The sequence below is a fragment of the Gorilla gorilla genome, chromosome 16 (assembly GCF_029281585.2).
Source record: "Gorilla gorilla gorilla isolate KB3781 chromosome 16, NHGRI_mGorGor1-v2.1_pri, whole genome shotgun sequence".
Classification (NCBI taxonomy): domain Eukaryota; kingdom Metazoa; phylum Chordata; class Mammalia; order Primates; family Hominidae; genus Gorilla; species Gorilla gorilla.
In genome coordinates, this window is record NC_073240.2 from 93,946,885 (window position 1) to 93,968,449 (window position 21,565).

General features: G+C 43.0%; 1 protein-coding gene across 5 annotated transcripts in view; it reads right to left on the reverse strand.

Annotated features, from left to right (window-relative positions):
- The window catches only part of LOC101141483 (histone H2A.V-like), a 152,078-nt gene that overhangs the window by 92,349 nt on the left and 38,164 nt on the right, over positions 1-21,565 (reverse strand). For 4 of the 5 annotated variants that reach the window (XR_002002921.3, XR_010131081.1, XM_019011156.4 and 1 more), the window contains exon 1: positions 6,211-6,610. Coding sequence is in view for 3 of the 5 variants with exons in the window: in XM_019011156.4 (XP_018866701.3) it covers positions 6,211-6,595 (385 nt within the window). In the remaining 2 variants the exon portion in view is untranslated. Of the gene's footprint in view, positions 1-5,829; positions 6,611-7,632; positions 7,781-21,565 lie in introns of those variants that run through there. The other variant, XM_055364199.2, reaches the window with a different exon arrangement.

Here is a 21,565-nt window from a genome sequence, read left to right on the forward strand (position 1 = left end):
CCGGCTAATTTTGTATTTTTAGTAGAGACGAGATTTCACCATGTTGGTCAGGCTGGTCTCAAACTCCTGACCTCAGGTGATCCACCCGCCTTAGCCTCCCAAAGGGCAGAGATTACAGGTGTGAGCCACCACACCCAATCCCATCTTCTTCTAAATTTCTCTCAAGATCATAAAGGGTCATAATGACCGAAACTGGTCTCATGCCTAATAATGTAAAAACTTACCTCCATTCAGCCGGGCGCAGTGGCTCACGCCTGTAATCCCAGCACTTTGGGAGGCTGAGGCGGGTGAATCACAAGGTCAAGAGATCGAGACCATCCTGGCTAACATGGTGAAACCCCGTCTCTACTAAAAATACAAAAAATTAGCTGGGCATGGTGGCAGGCACCTGTAGTCCCAGCTACTCGGGAGGCTGAGGCAGCAGAATGGCGTGAACCTAGGAGGCAGAGTTTGCAGTGAGCTGAGACCGTGCCACTGCACTCCAGCCTGGGCAACTGAGCAAAGACTCCATCTCAAAAAAAATAAAATATAAAAATAAATAAAAATTACCTCCATTCAACTGATGAGACTACAACTAATATCATGTTTAATGGTGAAAACTGAATGCTTTCTCCCTGAAATCAAAAACAAAACAAGGATGTTTGCCCTCGCCTTTTCTATTCACCATTATACTGGAGTTGACAGTCAGTTCAAAAGGCAAAAAAGGGAAATAAAAAGGCATGCAAATAGAAAAAGAAGAAATAAAATGGACTTCATTAGTACGCATATTCATCTATGCACAAAATCCTAAGATAGCAACAAAAATGCACTAGAACTGAATGAGTTTAACAAGGTTCTAAGATCTGAGATCAATATAAAAAATCCTTTTTTCCTTTTGAGACAGGGTCTCACCCTGTCACCTAGGCTGGAGTGCAATGGCATGATCACTCCTCTCTGCAGTCTCGACCTCCCAGGCTCCAGCGATCCTCCCACCTCAACCTCCCCAGTAGCTGGGACTATAGGCACAAGTCACCACACCCACCTAATTGTTTTAAGTTTTTGTACAGACAGTGTCTCCCTGTGTTGCCCATGCTGATCTCAAACTCCTAGGCTCAGGCAATCCCCCCACGTCAGCCTTCCAAAGTATTTTGATACGCTAGCAATGAACAGCTGGATACCAAATGTGTAAAAACATTTATAACAGCATCACCAAACATGAAATATTTAGAGAAAATTTTACAAACTATGTGCAAGACAAGTACACTGAAAACTATAAAACATGGCTGAAGTAAATTTTAAAAGACTTAGAAAAATGAAGAGATATATTTTGTTTACATATCAGATGGTTCAATATTATTTACATACATTTCTCCCCAAAATGCTATACAGAAATTCAATCAAAATCCCAGGAGGTTTTTTTTCAACTGACAAACTGATTGTACAATATAAGTAGAGGCCGGGCACAGTGGCTCACGCCTGTAATCCTAGCACTTTGAGGGGCTGAGGTAGGCAGATCACCTGAGGTCAGGAGTTCGAGACCAGCCTGACCAACATGGAGAAACGCCGTCTCTACTAAACATACGAAATTAGCCAGGCATGGAGGCGCATGCCTGTAATCCCAGCTACTCAGGAGGCTAGGTCAGGAGAATCGCTTAAACCTGGGAGGCGGAGGTTGTGGTGAGCCGAGATGGCACCATTGCACTCCAGCCTGGGCAACAAGAGCAAAAACTCTGTCTCAAAAAATATATACATATGCAAATGACCTATAATAGCCAAAACAATTTTTTAAAGGATCAACAAAATTAGAAGACTTACACTAATTTCAAGATTTATGCGAAAGCTACAGTAATCAAGACAGTAGTACTGGAAAAAGTATAGACATATATCACTAAATGGTGCTGAGATAGCTGGCCACTCATATGCAGTAGAATGAAACTAGACCTCAACCTTTCACCATATGCAAGATGCATTAAAGATTTAAATGTAAGACGTCAAACAAAGACTCCTAGAAGAAAACCCAGGAAACACCATTCTGGACAGCAGCCTTGGGAAAGAAATTATGACTAAGTCCTCAAAAGCAATTGTAACAGAAACAAATATTGACAAGTGGGATCTAATTAAACTGAAGAGCATCTGCATAGCAGAAGAAACTGTCGACAGAGTGAACAGACAACCTACAGAATGGAGGAAAAAATTCACAATCTATGCATCTGACAAAGGTTTATATCCAGAATCTATAAGGAACTTAAACTATTGAACAAGTGAAAAACAAGTAACACCATTTAAAAATGGGCAAAAGGGGGCGGGCATGGTGGTTCACGCCTGTAATCCTAGCACTTTGGGAGGCCGAGGCAAGTAGATCACTGGAAGTTGGGAGTTCAAGACCAGCCTGACCAACATGGAGAAAACCCATCTCTACTAAAAATACAAAAAATTAGCCAGGCATGGTGGTGCATGCCTGAAATCCCAGCTACTCAGGAGGCTGAAGTAGGAGAATCACTTGAACCTGCGAGGCGGAGGTTGTGGTGAGCCAAGATTGCGCCATTGCACTCCAACCTGGGCAACAAGAGCGAAACTCTGTCTCAAAAATAGTAATAAAATTTAAAATGGGCAAAAGAGGCCAGGCACAGTGGCTCACACCTGTAATCCCAGCGCTTCGGGAGGCCAAGGCTGGTGGATCACCTGAGGTCAGGAGTTCAAGACCAGACTGACCAACATGGAGAAACCCCATCTCTACTAAAAATACAGAATTAGTCGGGCGTGCTGGAGCATGCCTGTAATCTCAGCTAGTCGGGAGGCTGAGACAGGAGAATTGCTTGAACCCAGGAGCCGGAGGTTGCAGTGAGCCGAGATCACACCTTTGCACTCCAGCCTGGGCAACAAGAGCAAAACTTGGTCTCAAAAAAAAAAAAGGGCAAAAGAAGCCAGGCATGGTGGCAGGCACCTATAATCCCAGCAACTTGGGAGGCTGAGGCAGAAGAATTGCTTGAACTGAGGAGGCAGAGGTTGCAGTGAGCCAAGATCACACCACTTCACTCCAGCCTGCCTGACAGAGTGAAACTCCATCTCAAAAATAAATAAATACATAAATAAATAAATAAATAAATATAAAAATGGGCAAAAGACACGAACAGACACTTCTCAAAAAAAGATATACAAGTGGCCAAGAAACGTATGAAAAAATGTTCCACATCACTAATTATCAGAGAAATGCAAATCAAAACCACAATGAAATACCATCTCACACCAGTCATAATGCCCATTGTTAAAAAACAACAGATGCTGATGAGGCTGCAGAGAAAGGGAACACTTTTACACTGTTGGTGGGAATGTAAATTAGTTCAGCCACTGTGGAAATCGTTTGGAGATTTCTCAAAGAACTTAAAGTAGAACTGCCATTTGACCCAGCAATCCCATTACTGGGTATATATCTAAAAGGAAATAAATCGCTCTACTAAAAAGACATGCACTCAGATGTTCATCACAGCACTCTTCACAATAGCAAAGACATGGAATCAACCTAGATGTCTATCAGCAGTGGACTGGATAAAGAAAATGTGGTAGCCAGGTGCGGTGGCTCACACCTATAATCTTGCCAATTTGGGAGGCCGAGGCAGGCAGATCACCTGAGGTCAGGAGTTCAAGACCAGCCTGACCAACATGGAGAAACCCCGTCTCTACTAAAAATACAAAAAATTAGCCAGGCGTCATGGTGCATGCCTGTAATCTCAGCTACTTGGGAGGCTGAGACAGGAGAATCGCTTGAATCCAGGAAGCAGAGGTTGCAGTGAGCCAGGATCGCGCCATTGCACTTCAGCCTGGGCAACAAGAGCGAAACTCCATCTCAAAAAAAAAAAAAAGAAAAAAGAAAATATGATACATACACAACATAGAATCCTATGCAGCCATAAAAAAGAATAAAATCAAGTCCTTTCAGCAACATGGATGCAGCTGGAGGACATTATCCTAAGCAAACTAGCACCGGAACAGAAAACCAAATACCACATGTTCTCACTTCTAAGTGAGAACTAAACATTTAGTACATGTGGAGATGAAGAAGGGAACAATACACACCAGGGCTACTAGAAGGGGGAGGGTGGAAGGAGGAAGAGTGTTGAAAAACTCCTTATTGAGTACTATGCTCACTACCTGGGTGACAAGATCATTTGTACACCAAACTTCAGTGACATGCAATGTACCCATGTAACAAACCTGCACCTGTACCCCCTGAAACTAAAATAAAAGTTGAAAAAAAATTTTTTAAATAGTCCAACTAATGGTCCTGAAATAATTGGTTATCTGCGTGAAAAAATAATGAACCCAGGCCAGGTGCACTGGCTCACACCTGTAATCCCAGCCCATTGGGAGGCTGAGGTGGGTGGATCACCTGAGTTCAGGAGTTCGAGATCAGTCTGGCCAACATGGTGAAACCCCGTCTCTACTAAAAATACAAAAATTAGCCGGGCGTGGTGGTGCATGTCTGTAATCTCAGCTACTCAGGAGGCTGAGGCAGGAGAATCACTTGAACCTGGAGGCGGAGGTTGCAGTGAGCCGAGATCGCACCACTCTGCACTCCAGCCTGGGCAACAAGAGCAAAACTTCGTCTCAAAAAAATTAACAAATAAAATAATGAGACCGGGCACAGTGGCTCACACCTGTAATCCCAGCACTTTGGGAGGCCGAGGCGGGCAGATGACCTGAAGTTGGGAGTTCGAGACCATCCTGACAAACATGGAGAAACCCTGTCTCTACTAAAAATACAAAATTAGCCTGGGCAACAAGAGCAAAACTCTGTCTCAAAAATAAATAAATAAAAATAAAATAAAATAATGAACCTTCCCTGTGACACACAATTTACCTACAAAACAAACCTGCACATGTACCCCTGAACCTAAAAGTTGAAAAAAAAATGATAATGAACCTCAACACCTCAATAATATCCTCCAGCTGTAGCCACGTTGCTGCAAAGAGCATCTCACATTTATCTCACGCTACACATAAAATTGAACTAGAAACTGGTTATAAACCTTAAGAGTTCAAAGTAGAAAACTTCTTCAAGAAAATACAGAAAATCTTTGTGACTTTGTGTTAGCCAGGAATTTCTTAAATAGAACACAAAAAACATGAGCCAAACAACCACAACCCAAATGTCCATCAGTAGATGAATAGATAGACAAATTGTGGTATATCTGCACAATGGACTATTATTCAGCTATGAAAAAAATGATCTGGCTGGGAGAGATGGCTCACACCTGTAGTCCTAGCACTTTGGCAGGCACTGAGGTCAAGAGTTCGAGACCAGCCTGGCCAACACGGTGAAACACTGTCTCTACTAAAAATACAAAAATTAGCCAGGCGTGGTGGCACGTGCCTGTAATCGCAGCTACTCAGGAGGCCGAGGCACAAGAATCGCTTGCACCCCAGAGGCGGAGGTTGCAGTGAGCCGAGATCGTGCCATTGCACTCCAAGCTGGGGCACAAGAGTGAAACTCTGTCTCAAAAAAAAAAAAAAAAAGGATCTAATAACTGATATATACTACAGCACAAATGAACCTTGAAAACATTATGCTGAGTAAAAGAAGCCAGGCATAAAAGCTCACATATTATATGATTCCTTTTATGATATTTCCAGAGTGAGCAAATCCATAGGCACAGAAAGCAGATTAGTAATTACTAGAGGATGGGAGAAAGGGGAAGTGGGAGTGATTACTTAACGGTTATGAGGTGTTTCTTTTGGGGTGTTGAAAAATTGTTATAGGGTGCTGTTGGCACAATATTACAAATACTCTAGCTGCCACTGAATTCTACTCTTCAAAGGAGCTAATTATATGTTATCTGAATTTCACCTCACTTTATTTTTTTTTTCACCACATGAAAAGGTACTTTTATCAAACTTCGAGTCTAAGAACGTACAAATGTTTCTTTTATCATGTCTACAGTAATTGTCTATGCTTTTCCATTTAACTGTTGTTAAAAATTCCACATATCCCCATTCTTTCTTCTGTCCTAGTTACAGTACAATGACGGGGAGGAAGAGGGTTGGTTAAAGCATCCCTCTACGCAGTTTTCTGCTGTCCCTTCTTTCCAATCAGAGATTTGTGGATGTGAGGGATCACACCACCCCCAGCTATGGTAGCCTCGATAAGAGAATCCAACTCTTCATCACCACGGATTGCAAGCTGCAAGTGACGCGGAGTGATGCGCTTTACTTTGAGATCCCTAGAAGCATTACCTGCCAGCTCCAGCACCTCTGCAGGGAGGTACTCCAGAATCGCAGCACTGTACGCGGCAGCAGTGGCACCCACCCTTCCATGGCTTGTGGTGCGAGTCTTCAAGTGTCTGTGGATGCGGCCCACAGGAAACTGTGGCCCAGCTCTCTGTGAGCGAGATACTGCCTTAGCCTTGGCCTTCCCACTGTCCTTTCCAGCTTTGCCTCCAGCCATGTTCTCCGCGCCGACTCCGCCTCCGCTCGGCCGCGCGCCCTCCCGCTGCCGACCCGCGCCGCCGCCGCCGCCGCCGCCTCCGCTCTCCTTCACCTCACTTGAAAAGAAAAAAACAGAAGCCATTAAAAAATGAGAAAGCTGAGACTTAAGGAGAGATCTGAGAAATTTTCCCATGGTCCCTCAGGGTTGTCTGACTTTAAATACACCCTTTTAACCACCGCCCTTGGCTGCCCCTGCCGCCTCACGAACATAAGCAGAGCTCTCTCTGGGTTGAAGGAAGCTAGAGAATTTACATTCCCTGTATTTTCCAAGTTTTATATACTGAGCAAAAAAATATGTTCCTATAAACTCTTGAACATCACACCACGTGACGGCGAAAAAAATGATTGTCTTGTAAATACTGGACAAGAGGCACAGAAGTGTTGTCCCTGACAAATGGATGACAAGCATTGAGTTTTCTGCCTTCTACTTTTCTGTATTATCCTGACTTAATAGTCATATTTAAAAGTTTATCATGAAAGAAAATAAGCTTGAAAACCATTTAAATTGAATAGGCTGCCTCAGATGGTCGTGAGTGCTCCTGTCATTGCAGGTGTTCAAAAGAAAACAGTCGGCCGGGCACAGTGGCTCACGCCTGTAATCCCAGCACTTTGGGAGGCTGAAGCAGGTGGATCACGAGGTCAGGAGATCGAGACCAACCTGGCTAGCACGGTGAAATCCCATCTTTACTAAAAATACAAAAGAATTAGCCTGGCATGCTGGTGGGCGCCTGTAGTCCCAGCTACTCGGGAGGCTGAGGCAGGAGAATGGCGTGAACGCAGAAGGCGGAGCTTGCAGTGAGCCCAGATAGCGCCACTGCACTCCAGCCTGGGCAACAGAGCAAGACTCCATCTCAAAAAAAAGGAAGAAGAAGAAAACAGTCAATCTCTTGATGGAGACATTGTAGACGAATTGAAGCACTGGCTGGAAGACTGAACTAGATGACCCTTAAGTTATCTGAGTCATCCAGGCCCAGTAAGTTTCTAGTCTTGGATAGCAATTCATAACTGCCAATACCTGTAAGACAATTGCCTTGTACCAAGTTCTGTGAAAAGCATTTATATCACAAGCCTATATGATGCGTACTCTTACTGTCCCTGTCTTGGTCCATTTGTGCCACTATAACAAAATACCATAGGGTAATTTGTAAAGAACACAAATTTATTTCTCACAGTTCTGGAAGCTGAAAATCCAGGATGAAGGTGCTGGAGATTTAGTGTCTAGTGAAGGGCGTGGTTTCCCCTTCCAATATGGTGCCTCGTTGCTGCAACATCCAGAGAGGAACGCTGTGTCTTCATAGGGTGGAAGGCTAAAGAGTGACTGAATTGAATACTGTGTGAACTCTTTTATATAAGCACATTAATCCCATTTATAAAGGAGGAGCCCTCATGGCCTGTTCACCACTTAAAAGCCCCACCTCTTGATACTATCACTTTATTGGCCATTAAGTTTCAACACCTGAATTTTGGAGGGGAAACATTCAAAATACAGCAATCCCTGTTTTTACATGAAGACACTGAAATGAAAAAATCTTCAACTTGACCAATGTCACATAGCTACATGTCAGGCCAGATCTGCTTTACCACAGATCCCATGCTCCTAATACCTGCAATGACCTTCACCACTGTAATAGATGCCACATAGCACACCAGTGCATGTGAGAAAGAGTGCTCAGTGATGACAGTATGGTACAGCGCAAGGAGCACAGGTTGGGAAACAGGAATGTTCCTCCCAGGACTGTTACCAACTTGTTTTGTGACCATGAACCCTTCTTATCTCTAAAATGCAATTTCCTTTACTATAAAATGCAGGAAAAGTCAAATTTAGCTCTAAGGATTCACTCTCCTACAGCTGTTATTGTAAATTCTCTCAAATTACCATGGCTGTTATGTTTGGATTCCTGACAAACCACTTTACTTCTCCAGGATAAAAGTGACAAGATTTCTTACCAGAACCAGAACCCAGTAACCCTCTACTTGGAGAAAAAAGAGAGTATACTCTGAAGTATCACTCATTATCTTAAGAAAATAAATTTCTTCAGGGGAACTTGGTTCTCAAAGACAGTTAATTTCTCTCTCCTTAAAGAAACCCAATTAAAATAATAAGAGAAATACAAAAAATATAAGCACAAAACAAAAATGAAAATAAATTAGAGACCATCAAGAGATGTCAGATGGCTAGGCTTGGTGGCTCACGCCTGTAATCCCAGCACTTTGAGAGGCTGAGGCAGGTGGGTCCCTTGAGGTCAGGAGTTCAAGACCAAATCGGCCAACTTGGTGAAACCCCATCTCTACTAAAAATACAAAAATTAGCCAGGTTTGGTGGCACACACCTGTAATCCCAGTCACTCGGGAGGCTGAGGCAGGAGAATCTCTTGAACCCAGCAGGCGGAGTTTGCAGTGAGCCAAGATCATGCCACTGCACTCTAGCCTGGGAGACAGAGCGAGACTCCATAAAAAAAAAAGAAAAAAAAAGAGAGAGATGTCAGATTTCAGCAAGTTTCTAGAAGACATAAAAAAGTAGATGAAAAGGCATCAAAAGATAACATGGAAAATGCCACCATCTTTAGTATTCCTATAGATGGCCTCAAAGATCAGCAAGAGCTGGACAGCAAAATTAAAGAGGCCAATCTTGGAGAGACCAGGTATTTTCACCCCCTTCCCATTATATTTTCATCCCCTTCCCATTAAGTCAAACAAGTGTAAAATTCACCCATAGGCAAAATATCAGAAGAGCTCTGCTCTAAGGTAGAACAAAATGCCAGGAAATAATAAAGGAGTTAGTTGTGTCTGTTGGCCCAATGATGAGCCCCATTCATGTATAAAAGCTATATAATTCATGTATTAATTCTGTCTCCCTGTTCTGTCATTCTTTGTCTATTGAGAATATCATGTGGCTTTTGTCTTTTATTCTACTAATATGTTTTGTGTTGTTGTTGTTGTTGTTGTTGAGACAGAGTCTCACTCTGTCGCCAAGGCTGGAGTGCAGTGGCATGATCTCGGCTCACTGCAAGCTCCACCTCCTGGGTTCACGCCATTCTCCTGCCTCAGCCTCCCAAGTAGCCGGGACTACAGGCGCATGCCACCACGCCCAGCTAATTGCTTTTTTTTCTTTTTGTATTTTTAGTAGAGCCGGGGTTTCACCGTGTTAGCCAGGATGGTCTCGATCTCCTGACCTCGTGATCCGCCCGCCTCGGCCTCCCAAAGTGCTGGGATTACAGGCGTGAGCCACCGCATCCAGCCATATGTTGTTTTACATTGATTTATTTTTCTATGTTGACTCATCCTTACATGCCTAGCAAAATCCCACTTGGCCATGGATTATGATCCTTTCCATATGTTGCTGGATTTATGTTGATAGTATTTTGTTGAGGATTGTTGTGTCTGTGTTCTTAATGGATATTGGTCTATAGTTTTCTTTTCTTGGGATATCTGTCTAGTTTTAGAATCAGGATAATGCTGATCCCGTAGAAAGAGTGGGGACATTTCCCAGCTTCTATTTTTTAGAAGAGTCTCCAAATGACGACTTCCTAAGGAAGTTAATACTTGCTTAAGTGTCTGGTGAAGTTCAACAGTGAAGCCATATGGGCTTGGGATTCCCTTTGAAAAAAGTTTTTTATTATGATTAATTCAATGTCATCACTTGTTATAGATTTATCAAGATTTTCTACTTCTTCTTGAGTCAGTTTTAGTAGTTTTTGTCTTTCCAGAAATTTTTCCATTTCATCTAATTTGTTGGAATACTATAAACAATTGTATTCCAAGTATTTCTTATAAGAAGAAGAATTGAAATAAATAATAATGCATTCTCTTTCATTCTCAATTCTCATAATTTATAATTTGTAGTTTCTTTCTTTTTTATGTGCTTGGTCTAGCTATAGGTACGTGAATTTTGCTGATCTTTTCAAAGAATTAACTTTTGGTTGATTATTTTTGCTACTGTTTTTCTATCAATTTATTTCTACTCTAATTTTTTTTTTCTTTTTTTTTTGAGACAAGGTTTCCGTCTGTCGCCCAGGCTGGGGTGCAGTGGCATGATTGTAGCTTACTGCAACCTCCCAGTCTCAAGTGATCCTCCCACCTCAGCCTTCCAAGTAGCTGGGACTACAGGCATGTGCCACCATAGCTGGCTAATTTTTTTGTATTTTTTTGTAGATGGGGTTTTGACATGTTGCCCAGGCTGGTGTCGAACTCCTGGGCTCAAGCAATCCACCCGCCTCAGCCTCCCAAAGTGCTGAGATTACGGGCATGAGCCACTGCACCTGGCCCACTCTAATCTTCATTAGTTCCTTCCTTATACTTGCTTCAGACTTAGTTTTCTCTTCTTCTTCTAGTCTCTTAAGATCGAAGATTAGGTTCTTAATTTGAGGTCTTTCTTCTTTTTATTTTTTATTTATTTATTTATTTTGAGATGGAGTCTTTGCTCTGTCGCCCAGGCTGGAGTGCAGTGGCACGATCTCAGCTCACTGCAAGCTCTGCCTCCTGGGTTCTCGCCATTCTCCTGCCTCAGCCTCCCGAGTAGCTGGGACTACAGGCGCCCGCCACCACACCTGGCTAATTTTTTTGTATTTTTTAGTAGAGACGGTGTTTCACCGTGTTAGCCAGGATGGTCTCGATCTCCTGACCTTGTGATCCGCCCGCCTTGGCCTCCCAAGGTGCTGGGATTACAGGCATAAGCCACCATGCCCAGCCTACTTCTTTTTCAATATGGTTGTGTGTAGCTATAAATTTCCCTCTAAGTGCTACGTTAGCTGTATCCTGCAAGTTTAGGTATAATATATTGTGTTTTTTCATGAAAAAATGCTCACCATCACTGGTCATCAGAGAAATGCAAATCAAAACCACAATGAGATACCACCTCACACCAGTTAGAATGGCAATCATTAAAAAGTCAGGAAACAATAGATGCTGGAGAGGATGTGGAGAAATAGGAACACTTTTACACTGTTGGTGGGAGTGTAAACTAGTTCAACCACTGTGGAAGACAGTGTGGTGATTCCTCGAGGATCTAGAACTAGAAATACCATTTGACCCAGCAATCCCATTACTGGGTATATACCCAAAGGATTATAAATCATACTACTATAAAGACACATGCACATGCATGTTTATTGCAGCACTATTCACAATAGCAAAGACTTGGAATCAGCCCAAATGTCCATCAATGATAGACTGGATTAAGAAAATGTGGCACATATACATCATGGAATACTATGCAGCCATAAATAAGGATGAGTTGATATCCTTTGCAGCAACATGGATGAAGCTGGAAACCATCATTCTCAGCAAACTATCACAAGGATAGAAAACCAAACACCACATGTTCTCACTCATAGGTGGGAATTGAACAATGAGGACACTTGGACACAGGGTGGGGAACATCACACACTGGGACTGGGGCCTGTCGTGCATTGGGGGATGGGGGAGGGATAGCATTAGGAGAAATACCTAATGTAAATGACGAGTTAGTGGGTGTAGCAAACCGACGTGGCACATGTATACCTATGTTAACAAACCTGCATGTTGTGCACATGTACCCCAGAACTTAAAGTATAATTTAAAAAAAAAAAAAAATATATATATATATAGTGTTTTTGTGTTTATCTCAAAATATTTTTAAACTTTCCTCATAATTCTTTTTTGACACATTGGTTATTTGGGTGTGTTGTTTACTTTGCAAATATTTGTTAATTTTCCAACTTTTATTGTTACTTATTTCTAATTTTATTCTCCTTGTGGTTGGAGAACATACTTTGTATGTTTTCAATCCTTTAAATGTATTGAGGTTTGTTTTATTGCTTAACATATGGTCTAGCATCAAGAATGTTCTAAAAAAAGAATATTGTATATGCACTTAAGAAAAATGTGTATTCTGTTGTTAATGGATGGAATATTCTACAAATATCTGTTAGGTCTAGTTGGTTTATAGTGTTGTTTAATTTTCTTGTTGCTCTTCTGTCTAGTTGTCTATCCATCATTGAAAGTGGGTATTGAAGACTCCAACTATTGTTTCTAAATTCTCTATTATTTTCTTCAATTCTGCCCACTGTTACTTCATATATTTTGGGGGCTCTCCTGTTAGCTGTATACCTATTCGTTATTGTTATGTCTGGTCTATCTTTTTTTTTTTTTTTTTGAGATAGGGTTTCACTCTGTCACCCAGGCTGGAGTGCAGTGGTATAAACACAACATACAGCTCACTGCAGCCTTAATCTTCTGGGCTTAAGCTATTCTCCCACCTCAGCCTCCCAAGTAGCTGAGACCACAGGTGTGTACCACCATGCCCAACTAATTTTTTTTTTTTTTTTTTGTAGAGACGAGGTTTCACCATTTTGCCCAGGCTGGTCTCAAATGCCTGGGCTTAGGCAATCCTCCCACCTCAGCCTCCCAAAATGCTGGGATTACAGGCATGAGCCACCATGCCCAGTCTGGTCTTCATTCTTAAATAGGAATGGACAACCAATGGTTACTGACATTTGAGAAAGCCTTGCAGCTACAATAATAAAAACTAAATTAAAAACTGAAAAATACATTCTGGAATTATATAGAAAGAAATGTAATCTTACACATAGCCAGATTTTTTAATGAGCAGTCTTTATATAGTCCTAGTAGTATAAATGTTATTTTTTAATTTTACTCTTTTGTAATCAACCTACTGACACAGCCCAAAGACCTAATTTTGGCTACAGAGAATAATTTAAATATTAATCCTTGATAACTTAAAAATGAATGTACAACTGACAGAAGTTAGATGGTAGAAGGGAGATAAGACGGGAGAAGGAAAGAATACAGGCACTGATATCCTCTTTTACAAAACAAAGAGATCACTGCCAAGTAACAACGGAATCTGCAATAAATATCGAAGTATATTACTCATAGTTAGAAAGTTTATGTGTAGCAGAATTTAAAATGATGATAATTACCAACTGTTAGAAACTGAATGAGGTGGAGATACAGGTTAACATGTACTGCTATACATGTATATTGGAATTAAATAAGTAAATGGAAAAGAGATCATGGGAGTCAGGTTTCTTACTCTTGGGGTTGGAGGCCAGAGATAATCGAGGGCAAGTGGCGAGAATGCTCCATATGGCGATGGATTAGAGTTGCTTACTTAAGCATAAACTCATGTTTTGCTTAATATAGATACAGTGATTACATATAGAAATAGTTAAAGATACACATGTATCACAAGTTAGTAAATATACATGAATCTTCTTGCTCTGTCAGCTGAGACAGCCTAGAAGCAACCACATTCCAGTAGCAATGAACACACCTAGTGCCCAGATCTTGGATCTTGATTTCTAACACCATTCTCCAAAGAACCAGAGAAATGGTTGATTCTAAGACTGGGAAAGAAAATATACAAGTGAGTTTGGAGCATCACCAGAAAGTAAGAAAGTGCTCAAAAAAAAAAATTCACAGTGATGGGAGTATCAAAGGAACCAACTGAAAGATTTCAAGATTTCCCAATGGCCAAGGCTGGAAGAATTTGAGAAAAAAAAAAAAAAGGTATTAAATTATAGCCCAAAGTACAAAATAAATATCCATTAATCCTGACTGATAGAAATAAATGATTGAATAAATGAATTAACGACAGAGAAAAGTCTCCTGTTGGCCAGGCGTGGTGGCTCACGCCAGTAATCCCAGCACTTCAGCAGGCTGAGATGCGTGGATCACCTGAGGTCAGGAGTTCGAGGCCAGCTAGGCCAACATGGTGAAACCGCGTCTCCACTAAAAATACAAAAATTAGCCAGGCGTGATGGCACGTTCCTGTAATCCCAGCTCCTTGGGAGGCTGAGGCAGGAGAATCTCTTGAACCCAGGAGGCGGAGGTTGAAGTAAGCTGAGATCGGATCGCACCACTGCACTCCAGCCTGGGCCACAGAGCTAGATTCCACCTCAAAAAAAAACGATAGCCTCCTCCTGTGCAAAAGAGCTCCAAATAAATTCTGTAGTATTCCAACCTGAAGAAGGTGAGGCATAACTCCTACTCCTTAATTATGGGCTGTGCTTAGTGACTTCCTTCCAAAGAAGAAGGAGAATTGCTTGAACCCAGGAGACGGAGGTTCCGTGAGCCACGACCATGCCACTATTGGGCACATACTAACATTTACTGGGCAGTTCCTTACTGCTAGGCATCAAATACTTTACAGAATAAACTCAGTTAATCCTCACATCCACCCTGTAAATTGGTATTACCATTAACTCCAGGCTACAGATGGGTAAACTGAGAGAGGTTGAGTGCCACTAATCCTCCTTCTCACAGTTGGGAAGTGGTGGACCTGGGCTTCAAGAATGTGCACATTTGGTCGGGCATGGTGGCTCTCACCTGTAATCGCAGCACTTTGGGTGGCCGAGGCCAGGGGATCACTTCCGATCAGGAGTTCAAGACCAGCCTGGCCAACATGGTATAACCCCATCTCTACCAAAAACTACAAAAATTAGCCGGGCGTGGTGGAGCATGCCTGCAGTCCCAGCTACTGGGGAGGTTGAGGTGGCAGAATTGCTTGAACCTGGAGGTGGAGGTTGTTGTGAGCCGAGATCACACCACTGCACTCCAGCCTGAGTGACAGAATGAGACCTTGTCTCAAAAAAAAAAAAAAAAAGTGCACACTTAACTTCCATTCCCATCTGCCTGTCAATAGTTATTATTTCATAATCAGAAAAAATGTTTTAAAAACCCCTTATCATCTACCCTGTGCTTCCTACAGTTGAAATTCAGAAATGTTGATATTTTAGCATTTGAATGTGGCTCTTAGGGTAAAGTGCCTCACCTAATGGTAGAAGTGAAGCATTATTTAAGATTATGGTTTTTGTATTTCTTGGCTTTGTTGGCAAACCTGAGTTCCAGCTACAAGGTGCTGTCTGCAGTTTGCCCATCTGGAGCTTTGCTTGGTTTTGCAATGGGAGGCTTATAAACAGACACATCAAGTGCCTGATACTCAATCCATGGCAGCTCTTATTAATATGAAAATCTCATTTGCAGAAGGCTTTTTCTACACAATTGAATTGGCCCAGTGAAGTAATCCTATTAAAAACAAAAACCTGTCTCAAGAGGCCCCGGAAGACTTGTGTGTTATTTGCATAGATTTGCATATCAATTCATAGCTGGTGAAATTCCTCATTAAGGAGTGAATTTCTCCAAGCTGCTGAAGCCCAAGAAGGCAAATATTTTGAGCCAATTAATTTTATAGATCAGGAAAAGTCTCGCTCTCCCTGCTACCTACCTCTCCCCTCCAAAGAAAAGTAAATAAGACTTCACCCCAAACCCAGGTTTTACTTGGTAATTCTAACTGGAGAGTGGGGGTGGAAGGGCAGGTAGGTCTACCTGGATGTTCATTGGTTGGAGAGTCTGAAGGAAGGAGGCAAGAAACACTTAAAGCCAGGAGCCAGCCCCAATCCAGAGTCTGCATCCCTCTCTGAGAATCAGATCCTCCGAATGAAGCCCAGACCAAGGGCTTCTCCAGCACCTTCTCTCCTCTCTACATTCTTATTTGAGTCCTCTCACCCAACATCCACATTTCCTTTAGTTCCATCCTTCTTGTCCCTGACACTTTTTCCCTCACCTTCAGTGCTTCCACTTGTAAAATGGGAATAATAATAACTAATAATCCTACTCTAGGATTAAGAAGGAGAGCAGGAGGCCTAGCACTTAATGTAGACTGAATAACCAAGAAATGTTAGCTGTTTGGTTCGGTTGTCTATTACTTGCATAACAAACTACCCTATAACTTAGTGGCTTAAAACAACAATGTTGCTTGCTCAAGATTCTGTGAGTCAGAAATTCACAGAAGGCTCAGATGGGAGGCTTGCTCCATGTGGCATTGGCTGGGGTCATTCACTCAGCAGCATAAGCCAGTGGCTAGGTTGGAGTGGAATTTTCAAGAAGGCTTCACCCATATGGGAAGTGCCTCTGTGCTTTTCCCTGTGGCCATTCTCTTCATGTGGCTAGCTTGGACTTCCTCACAACATGTTGGCTGCACACTTTTTTTTTTTTTTTTTTTTTTTTGAGACGGAGTCTCGCTCTGCTGCCCGGGCCAGACTGCAGTGGAGCTATCTTGGCTCACTGCAAGCTCTGCCTCCCGGGTTCACGCCATTCTCCTGCCTCAGCCTCCCAAGTAGCTGGGACTACAGGTGCCCGCCACCACGCCTGGCTAATTTTTTGTATTTTTAGAAGAGACGGGGTTTCACTGTGTTAGCCAGGATGGTCTCGATCTTCTGACCTTGTGATCCGCCCATCTTGGCCTCCCAAAGTGCTGGGATTACAGGCGTGAGCCCCCGCGCCCGGCCGGTGGTCGCACACTTTTTATCTAGCAGCTGGCATCTAAAAGGAGGTGTTCCAAAGAGGAAAGCAGAGCTGCCAGTCTCCAAGGCTGAGCCTTAGGAATTATAGCGTCACTTCCATTGTGTTCTGTTGGTCAAAACAAGTTCCAGCCTAGCACAAATATAAAGGGGGATGGGATAAACTCCATTTCTTATTTATTTATTTAGAGATGGGGTCTTGCTCTGTTGCCCAGGCTGGAATGCAGTGGCACAATCTGACTCACTGCAGCCTCATCCTCCCAAGCTCAAGCAATCCTCTCACCTCAGTCTCCTGAGCAGCTGGGACTATAGGCATGGGCCACCATGCCCGGCTGATTTTTCTATTTTTTTGTAAAGACAGGATCTCCCTGTGTTACCCAGGCTGGTTTCCAACTCCTCAACTCAAGCAGTCCTCCTGCCTCAGCCCCACAAAGTGCTAGGATTACAGGTATGAGCCACCGAGCCCAGCCAACTCCATTCTTGACAGGAAAGTGGCAAACAATATGTAGTCATCTTTAACCCACATTGTTGATGGACAATCTCATCCACTTCATCTATGGCCCTGAGAATTCTCCCAAGACAAGATCACAGATATTTTTTCAAAACACTGACCTGAACATGTCATCATCTCTCTCTGTTAAAGCCTCTAAGACCTCCATTACCTATAGAAAAAAATTCAAATTCCCTAGGTTGACATTAGAGACCCTTTACAAATCGTACTCTACCTCTCCAGCCTGACTTCTAGCCAGCAAGCACACATGTGCACATACCTCCTCCCACAAATTCACAGACACTGTCACACAAGTAAAAACACACACATTCAAACATTTACGTGCTGTTGACTGCCAACTTCCCAGAAAGACCACCAGAATAACCCATGCATCAAACAAAGCCATGACTTTTTTTTACCAAACTGCTGTCAAGGACAGCAAATTAACCCTGACCAGGCCATAGGAGTGTCTCAGAAGGGGGAGACAAGTGACAGATACCTATTGGGTTTTAGTGTTCGAATTCAAGTGGTTTGGCCGGGCACAGTGGCTCACGCCTGTAATCCTAACATTTTGGAAGGCCGAGGTGGGTGGATCACCTGAGGTCAGGAGTTCGAGACCAGCCTAGCCAACATGGTGAAACCTCGTCTCTACTAAAAATACAAAAATTAGCCAGGGGTGGTGCGTGCCTGTAATCCCAACTCCTCGGGAGGCTGAGGCAGGAGAATTGCTTGAATCTGGGAGATGGAGGTTGCAGTGAGCCAAAATTGTGCCACTGCACTGCAGCCTGGGGGACAGAGCGAGACTCTGTCTCAAAAAAAAAAAAATTCAAGTGGTTTACGGTAGGTCTTTGAATGTGGGGAACTGACTAGAGTTGGGCAAAGTTCGTGATGTTCTAGTTTAGAATGAAGGGCCACAATGGGGCAAGAGCCTTAAAGCAAGCCTTGATTAGGATGCAATTGTTTGGCAAGTAAACCTTCTTCCCAGGTGAGCATCCAACTGTCCTGAGAAGGGGGCTACATGCCCAAATATGCAACATCTTGTTTAAATAGGTTTTCAAGAATTTCCAAAGCAAACAGTGAGGTATTTATTGGTTTAGTTTTACCTTCTCAGGCAAGAATGTTCTGGAATAAATGGTCATGTTGACACAAGTGGTTTCAGTCTTCAGTCCTGATAACTAAGCCACGGGGACCTCTGTCCTCAACACACACAGTCACTCTCTCGCCCACATCAGCCAGACTCTGAGCGACCTTTGTCTTCCCCAGTCTCCACCTTTTTTTTTTTTTTTGGAGACAGAGTCTCACTCCGTCACCCAGGCTGGAGTGCAGTGGCACAATCTCGGCTCATTACAACCTCCACCTCCTGTGTTCAAGAGATTCTCGTGCCTCAGCCTCCTGAGTGAGTAGCTGGGATTACAGGTGCACGCCACCACACCCAGCTAATTTTTTTTTTATTTTTAGTAGAGACAGAGTTTCGCCATGTTGACCAGGCTGGTCTTGAATTTTTGTATTTTTAGTAGAGACGGAGTTTCGCCATCTTGGCCAGGGTGGTCTCCAACTCCTGACCTCAAGTGATCCACCCACCTCGGCCTCCCAAAGTGTTGGGATTACAGGCTTGAAACACCGCACCCAGTGTAGTCTCTGCATTTTCATATCCTCACCCTCTGCCATAACAATATCTGTTTTCTCCCAATATAAATGTAATGCGTGCTCATCGCTGAAAAGTCTGAGAATAGAAAAGGTTAGGGCCGGGCGCGGTGGCTCACGCCTGTAATCCCAGCACTTTGGGAGGCCGAGGCAGGCGGATCCCTGAGGTCAGGAGTTCAACACCAGCCTGGCCAAAAGGGCGAAACCCCGTCTCTATTGAAAATACAAAAACATTAGTTGGGTGTGGTGGTGCATGCCTGTAATCCCAGCTACTCAGGAGGCTGAGGCAGGAGAATCGCTTGAACCCAGGAGGCAGAGGTTGCAGTGAGCCAAAATCGCGCCACTGCATTCCAGCATGGGCGACAGAGCAAGACTCCCTCCCAAAAAAAAAAAAAAAAGGTTAAAAGCCATCATGATGTGCACATAGGGGTAGATAGAGAGAGATGGGGGTTGTATTATTCATATTTTCCTAGCATTGCCCTAAAAAATTACCACAAACCTGGTGGCTTAAAGCAAAAGAAATTATTCTCTCACAGTTCTGGAAACCAGAAGCCTGAAGCCAAGGTTTCGGAAGGGCTGGCTCCCCCTGGAGATGGAGGGAGAATGTGTTCCATGCTTCTCTTGCAGCTCCTGATGACTCCCAGCAGCCCTTGGCATTCCCTGCCTTGGGGCTGCCTCACTCCAGTCCCTGCCTCCATCCTTCTCTTTGCGTCTCTGTGTGTCCTCTCCTCTATTCACAAGGACACCAGTCAAAACGAGTCCCACTGTAAATCCAGGCACCACCGTAAATCCAAAATAATCTCAAGGTCCTTAACTTCATTACATTTGCAAAGACCCTATTTCCAAATAAGTTCACATTCTGAGGCTCCAGGCGGACATAAATTTGGGGAGGGCCATTATTCAACCTACTGCAGGGGTATAAGAGACCTAACTCTTCATCTAGTTTACAAAGAAGGAGATAATGTCCAAAATCATCATTCAAGAAATGGCAACATAAGCACATTATTTTGACCTGGGGAAATATATTACAGGCTTGAACAGGGTTCCCCAGGGGAGCAGGAAGAAGCAGGGCAGTGGACAGCTTTTTTTCACACTTAAAACTTGTAATGCCTCTTGGCTCTGAATTATTTTTGTTTCTTTGAAAACACAAAACTAAAAAGAAAATCACTCATGTTTTTTCTTGCTTATTCTTTTCTGCACTTATATAGAAAAAAATTTTTTATTTCAAATAAATGAAAATTCCTGTTACCAAATGATAGAGTTAACACATTGGTACATTCTTTGCTCACATTTTTTTAAGTTGATCCTATTGTACATCCAACAGGAAAATCAGTTTCAGTCCACCTAACTTCATAATACAAACATATCTCTGTTTTATCTTTGAATTGTAATAGACATTTTTATTGGCTACATAAAATTTTATCAAGTAAAATATCTGGCAGGTCATAGTGGCTCACACCTGTAATCCCAGAATTCTGGGAGGTCGAGGCAGGTGGATCACTTGAGGTCAGGAGTTTGAGACCAGCCTAGCCAACATGGTGAAACCCCAACTCTACCAAAAATACAAAAATTAGCCAGGTGTGGTGGTGTGTACCTGTAGTCCCAGCTACTCAGGAGGCTGAGACAGGAGAATTGCTTGAACCAGGGAGGTGGAGGTTGCAGTAGGCCGAGATTGTGGCCACTGCACTCCAGCCTGGACAATAGAGCGAGACTCCGTCTGAAAAATAAATAAATAAATAATCCATCATTTACCTAAACTGGTTCCCCCCGGGCACTGTGACTCACACCTATAATCCCAACACTTTGGGAGGCCAAGGCAGGAGGATTACTTGAGTCCAGGAGTTCGAGACCAACCTGAACAACATAGCAAGATCTAATCTCTAAAAAAAAAAAAAAAAAAAGAAGTTGAAATGGTTCCTTTTTTTTCACATTACAGATAATGCTGAAATAAATGTCTTTAGGAAGAGGTTTTTTTCATTTGTTGTGTGTGTACTATTACTTCCTTGAAATGAATACCAATTTCTAGGAGGTTATATTATAGGAGTATGAAGGTTTGGAAGACTTTGGGTACATTCACCAAATTTTATTCTGGGGAGGGGGAAGGTGCCCTAACACCAAATCATATGAAATGCACACCCTGTTGGTGTTTCTTCTTAACCTTCCTGTCTTAATGAAAGCCAGTGTAATAGGATATTGAATAGGCTTTTCCTGCTGCCCCCAGAATGTCACCTATACTCCTAAAGCAGAGGACTTTCAGATTACTCACAGGGCTTATTAAAAAGTACACAAACTAGGCTGGGCACAGTGGTTTACACCTGTAATCCCAGCATTTTGGGAGGCTGAGGTCGGCAGATCACCTGAGGTCAGGAGTTGGAGACCAGCCTGGCCAACACGGTGAAACCCCGTCTCTACTAATAATACAAAAATCAGCCAGGCGTGGTGGTGGGCGCCTGTAATCCCAACTATTCAGGAGGCTGAGGCAGGAGAATCGCTTGAAGCTGGGAGGCAGAGGGTGCAGTGAGCTGAGATCACGCCACTGCACTCCAGCCTGGGCAACAAAGTAATCCTCTGTCTCAAAAAAAAATAAAAACTCCACCTAACTTAGTACAGAGACAAACTGAAAACCCAACCTTGGAGCGTGCTTCTGTAACAATAGCTCAGTCCCAGT